Genomic DNA, 6605 nt, shown 5'->3' on the forward strand with positions numbered 1-6605 from the left:
AGGCTTTAGCGGACTAAAAAGTTAAGTTGAAAGAATACGTTTTTGTCGGTAACTCGCGTGCGATTCAAGTTTTTTAAATAATCTTTCTGGTATATCGGATATAAACTTAAAATCTTTCATCCGGCTTTAAAATTTTGGAAAAAATCACCCCTTAAAGATATACGGTATACATCTCGCCAAAATACGATCCACAACATGTGCGAGGTGAGAGTTGTGGAGTTGTGAAGACGCGTAATCCGGGAAGCTGCTTGAACGTCACCATTACCCAAAACCCATAGCGGGCAAGTACTATTGTTACGCCATTATTACCCGAGAACACCTTGTGGGCAAGCGCTATTGCCACGTCATCATTACCCGATACTATTTGCAGGCAAACCCTATTGTTACGTCATCATTACCCGAGACTAGCTTGCGCGCTCACTTCAACCAAGTCGAGATTTTTTCTGGCTTCTGACCGTATGCACTGTATTTCCCCGTGTATTTCCTCTGTATTTTTCTTCTGTAACTACTTATACGTGGAGACCACTATAATGCCTGCGGGGGCAATAACGATAATTGAGTCGAGATCTCAGTTGTGAATTGAATGACACTCTAGTTTATTAAAACTATAAAACCGCAGATCTGCTGATTCTAAATTAAAGCTGTGAGTTTTTGAGTTTAATATTGTATAAATATCCCGGGATACACTACGCGAGATGGGGACCAGTTTAAGACAATGAGTACGTTATATACGGATTTATTCTTCTAAGGGCTAAATATGAAAGAAAGGGAGGTAGAAATGAAAGTGCAGAAAGGCGGGAGAGCTCCGCGACAGGAGAGAGAAAACGCTCTCCTGAAATATACTTCACCGAAACCTCAAACAATCAGGCAGCAAAGGCCCATTTTTTCAAAACTCTGTAGAAATAAATGAATATTACCTTACGCAAATGTTTTTCAATCCTCCAAATAAAGGCAGTTTTTGGTTAATATTCGAACTTACCTCAACAAAGCCGTTCTTTGAAGAAGATATCTCATGCGCGGAAGTTTCTTCTCTCTGCTTTCTTAACCAAACTTCTACAGAAATCGACTGCAATTGAATATAGAGTTCCTATTTATTGTTCTCATGATGTATATACACAGCGCCGAATTAAGTTACAGGCGTAAAATTCTGGCACAAGGTAATTTTCCGAATGTTATCCACTTGGGTGGCATTTCCTTACTATGCCCGTGTTTCCACTTACACGTATCTTCTGCATATAAATATCTGACTTGACCAATGCAATACAGCGTCACGAAAAGCACACGAACTACGTTATGGTTTGGTACATGAGGGTCTCAATGGGTGGTTCATTTTACCGATTTTGACGGTTGGTAGTTATCGGAAATTTTTCCATGATTTCAAGTTAATGTCAAATTTTGCGTTTTTTTTTAATATTTACCTTTGCCTTTCAATTATGAAACCAAGTGAAAGTTTAACATTGTACACCAAGACTTATAATAGTTATTTTTATCAATGCAGTAAACTATAGTGAATTAATATTAACATTTTGACACAGGAAATACCTTCTTATTTAGGCATAAAACAAACTGGTTTACCAGTTAAAACAATTCTCTGAGGGCCAAACGTTAGGAATGAGTAGCAAAATTCTTAGACTTGAAGACCTTAAACCGTTCTGGGTAAAAAAGCCGAGATGACGGTAAAAAGTACCCTCTTTTGACGACAGACGGTTCAATATTAGGCCGTTTGAAAGCTGACGGTTAACCCCATTGAGACCCTTGTACATGGTCTTCATTACATCGTCGCATTTATGCGAGAAACAAATCCTGAAGTCACAGGGTACGAACAAGGCAGTTACATCGCAGAATACAAGAAGAGAGATGTCATCACTGTACATCACATACCTCGGAGCAGTGCTAGTCAAGCAAGACAGTACGGAGGCACACATCAAACGGAGACTATAGTCCTTGCAAGAAATACTTTTGCCACGCTACAGCCCCTATGGAAATCATCAAAGTACAGCTTTTTTTTACCAAGCTGTGCATTTTTAGAAGTAGTGGCCGTTTCCATCTTTCTGTGCGGTGCAGAGATGTGAAAGACCATTCTCGCTGATATTAAAAAAGGGATGCTTACCACACGAAATGCATGAGAAAGATATTCCTAGTTTTCTGGCCAAACCAAATCTTAAATGAAGAACTTTACAGTCGGACCAACACACTGCCACTATTTGGAGATGGCAATAACATTGCCAGATCTCGGCACTAGAAGGCCAAAGAAGCCGCGAAAGACCTGGAGAAGTAGCGTGCGACAGACATCTGCGACAGATCGGCACGTATGGAGGGCTTTTCGGAATGGTCTCAAGCGTCCTCTGGGGCCAGAAGAGGATAGGTAAAAAGAAGTTCTTAGTTGGTTTCTTTAAATAGCCCCATTTCTATTAAGGCTTACCTGGTGAGTGAAAATGGGATGCGGTACAGCTTAAGAAATTTACTTTGAGCCAGTGGACCGAACATACATTAGAAAATGTATTAATTTTTTTTTCATCCAAACAAAAGATCGCAGGCATGAGTGAGTCCAGTTATTAACTCTAATATTCAGTAATTTTACGTGACGTCACTACACCCATTTGGCATGTGCTAATTACCGTAACAACGAACACCGGAACACAAAATAACAGGCCGTTTTATATTGGTGTTTCAGGTGACATTCAGTCCCTTTTGACTTGTGGACATAAACAATCGCGTCAAGTTATAAAAAAAATTCTCTCTTAATCTCAATTGGCTTTAAGTGCTTAGTTCAGGGCTTATTTTAGATAGCCCATACTACAATCTCACGTAATATCTTATTAGGTCTAGTCATGCAACATAGTGCTGGAAGTGAAAAGCTCACTTTAAGTCGACCACAAGATATTGAGATAACGGAAATCATAAGAAATCTGCTTAGCCTACAATTTATTAATTGTATTTTTTGGATTTTCCTATTCGTTATTTGAAACCGCGATGGAAAGGGAAACAAAAAAAGCGCGCCCTTTTTGTGCTATTTCAAGTTGTACAAGGAACTCTACTTTCTTGAAAGATCGTGCGTCATGCATCACACAGAACCAATCTGTGTTGGCAAAGAGTGCGTCATTATTTGAATGAATGGCCCAGCCCTGACCACGCGGCACCTCTGCACCGTCATCCTCACAACGTACTGATCAATTAAAAATACTTGAACGGAGTATTTTTACTGTCATACAAAAACCTGCTCCTGGGGGAAAAAGTGGTCAGACGTTGTTGGCGTAATCGCGGAACTATCGAAGAGACGATGGCTGCGAGCAACGTTCGCCTGGCGATGACAAATTCTCTCGTATTTTTACTTTCTTTTTGCGTTATGCTTGTAAGCCAAGTTAATGCAAGCCTCTTGGATCCAGGTCTGATCGGAAAAGAGCTGCAGATGTTTGCCAGGGATGCACTTGGAGTTGATGAGATGCAGGTAAAAATAACGAACAAGAGTTATTCAGTAATGCTTAAAGAGGGAAGTTGAACAAAGGACTACAAATGTCTTTTTTATCTCTTCCGTCTGGTTTTAATTAAGAACTTTAAATGGGTTGTTTTGTATACAGTTTTAACGTACGGTTTTAGATAAAAATCTAAGCAGCAGAGACTTTTAGATACCGTCACTTTTTTTTCCTCATTTCATTTAAAACAAATGCTATAATCCATAAGAAAATTTTTTAAAGGTCAGGTGACCTTTTTTTCTTTATCTAAAACAACAGTTTTGCTCCTCTGCTGGGAGCAAGTGAATGTTACTAAATTTCTAAGTGACATTTTGTTAAAGGAAACTTCAGAATTTTATCAAAACTAATTCGCCCATGCAAGAGGAATTTGAAGACGACCGTGACCTTCTGAATATTTATTGTACCAAGCTCATGGTAGGCGTATGATCTCATTTATTTTCAAACCAGTTAGTCTTGGTCAGTTTAAAAAGGTGCAGGTAGCCACAAACTGAAATGGATAACCTAGCTATCTGCATGCATACTTACAAATTTGAACAACGGATGTGCATAGTACATAGACTACATAGGTATTTTTTACATAGGTATTTTTACGGCAAAAAGTAATCAGCCATTCAATTCTTCTCAAAGAAACCCTTGCGCGATCGTAATCTTTCAGCGAAGAGGCAACATCGAGGTTATTAATCGCGCTAAGGGATTAAAAAATTAAAAGACCACTTAGGGTTGGCTACTACATAAAGAAAAAATAGCTACGTCTTGGCAAAAACCCATTCATTAGTCAAAACGGATGTAAAATATTTTTAAGGTTGGGTTACCAATATTAAAACTTAGCACATGTGGTACTGATCAATATCTTATAAACTTGCCACATAAATATTTAACTAAATATATTGACATAGTTTGGAAGTTGCGTTTAAAAACAAACTGAAGTGAATTAAGCAAATTTCGTGACGTAATAAAAACTTCGTATATTTGCCCTGTTTAAACCTGGATTGCTGTTATGTTCTGAACACAGAGAGAATCGTTTACATGTTTAAAATGACTGACACCTCATGAATGACTTGTCAATAACGAGTTCCTGTTTTTGTTTTCATGCACATTCTAAAGACTTTCAGAGACCTTTAATCCGCCTTAGCAATACTTGTCTTTAGTTTAGTTAGTTCAACTTTAAGCTGTACAAAATGTCTTGTCTCTCTCGCCTTTTTTTAGAATTACTTTGACGGCTTTCAATACCATAAGCAGACAATAAAAGGAGAGGACATCACCCCACATCTAGCTGTAAAACTCTCTGACAAGTTCAAAACAAGATTTGAGGTCGCAAAACGCCTACAGAAAGCAGTCGAGGAGTCTTACGCCAGGTCGCTGAAAGCTGCACCGCAAACAGAATGCTGCAAAGTCGACAAATCAAAGCTGAAGTACAGCGAACGATTCCGTTGCAAAGTGGCCCTCGACGATGTTTGCATGAAGGTTTCTGGCAACGCTTCTCCAAACCCAGTCCATTTAGACGAAGGCGTCTTTAACGAAATGAAAGACATCTTGAAAACTTATCCCTTTATCAGATGGCAGTACTTTGGATCGGAAGAAGGTGTTTTGACTAACTATCCAATGTTTGACGACAAAGAGGAATGTGGCAAATACGATCCTCGATACAGACCGTTTTACGCGGAAACGGCCACCCCTGAAGCTAAGGACGTGGTGCTTGTCATCGATATAAGTGCGTCAATGACAGGAGAAAAACTGTACATTGCTAAAGAAGCTGCAAAAACAGTCTTGGACACGTTAAACCCAAAAGATCAGGTAGGTGATACTTGTGTACAGCGAGGGTCCCACTGAGGATTAAGGACTGCAGCCAACATACCTTTAAGACTCCGTTGTAGATTAAGAAAGACAGTACACATATTTGTTCGGGGTTTAGTATCGGGCACCAAAACAAGTCCTTCAGGTCTGCAGCGACCACCCTTTTAGTACATTGCCTTGCGGGTGTTCCATGTCAAAATTGCCCAGGTCTATACGCCGATGAAAGTTCCCAAGGCCTGGATTTCTTTTCTGCTTCGTTTCGAAAAGGACATGCGGAGAGTGTTCATAGACCAGTTATTTGTATGTCGTAAATTGACGGGCCGACGCAACTAAAAAAAATGCGCAAATTTACAGTCATGAAATTAATTCTGCCCTGTTCACACGGCTAGATTTTCGTTGCCCGCTAACTGGGTTAATTTTGGCTACAGCTATATGTTGTGAATTTGTAAATGTGTGAATATTAGGCAGTTATCGAATCATTTGCTTTTTTAGGTTGGTATTGTCTCTTTCAACAATCACGCCTCAACTCCAGGCGACGTTGGAGGCAAACTAAGCCGATGTTACAGTGAACGGTTAGCGCTGGCAATCCCTGCAAATATCAGGAGCATGAAAAGTTATGTTGATGGGCTGGTGCCCTATGGTAAGCGACAAAGCGAATTTTTGTAAGCATTTAAAAATAATACAAAGACAGTGACCTTCCAGTCCTTGAGAAAGGGAAGCGAAGGGGTTTAAACACGATATTTCTTTTTTATCGCTTTACAGGTCAATCTCAATACAGATTGGGATTTGAAAAAGCATTCAGTCTACTGAAAGGCTCAAACTTTGAAGAATCAGGAGGGAAGAAGAAAAGAGTCATTCTATTTATGACTGATGGGGCACCTTCAGATGATAGGAAGAAAATTATTTTCAAGACCATAAGAGATAGTAACGTTGACCTTAACAACACTGTTACCATTCTAACCTACGGATTTGGAAGCGTAGACCAGGAAATTTTGGAAGACATTGCTAAACAAGACACAGCAAAATATAACGTATCAGCAGATACCTCCGTTGGAGACATCACGGTAATAATAATAATAATAATAATAATAATAATAATAATAATAATAATAATAATAATAATAATAATAATAATAATAATAATAATAATAATAATACACTGTAGATTTAATTTATTTGCTGTTTACTTGTAAACTCATTTTTGGTGATTTGTTACTTATTAAATCTTACCTTCTTTCCCTAGCCTGGGAGATACACATTTGTCGAAGACATCAAAACTCTAAGAAGTAAAATGGCTACGTACTATAATTTATTTTCACTTGGGAAGCATGTCAACCC

The 6605-nt window shown here is 38.8% G+C and overlaps 1 protein-coding gene across 1 annotated transcript in view; it reads left to right on the top strand.

Moving 5' to 3' along the window:
* Window positions 1-3323: 3323 nt before the first annotated feature.
* LOC144667358 (VWFA and cache domain-containing protein 1-like) overlaps window positions 3324-6605 on the top strand; it is a 9805-nt gene continuing 6523 nt past the window's right edge. Inside the window, exons 1-5 of the mRNA XM_078528744.1 lie at window positions 3324-3448; window positions 4680-5267; window positions 5760-5907; window positions 6030-6331; window positions 6511-6605. The exon at window positions 6511-6605 is cut by the window's right edge and continues 38 nt beyond it. Of these exons, the coding sequence (XP_078384870.1) occupies window positions 3347-3448; window positions 4680-5267; window positions 5760-5907; window positions 6030-6331; window positions 6511-6605 (1235 nt within the window). The 5' untranslated portion in view covers window positions 3324-3346. The remainder of the gene's footprint in view (window positions 3449-4679; window positions 5268-5759; window positions 5908-6029; window positions 6332-6510) is intronic.

This window comes from Oculina patagonica, chromosome 10 (genome assembly GCF_052425735.1).
Source record: "Oculina patagonica isolate OP01 chromosome 10, crgOcupat, whole genome shotgun sequence".
In the NCBI taxonomy this organism is placed as follows: Eukaryota; Metazoa; Cnidaria; class Anthozoa; order Scleractinia; family Oculinidae; genus Oculina; species Oculina patagonica.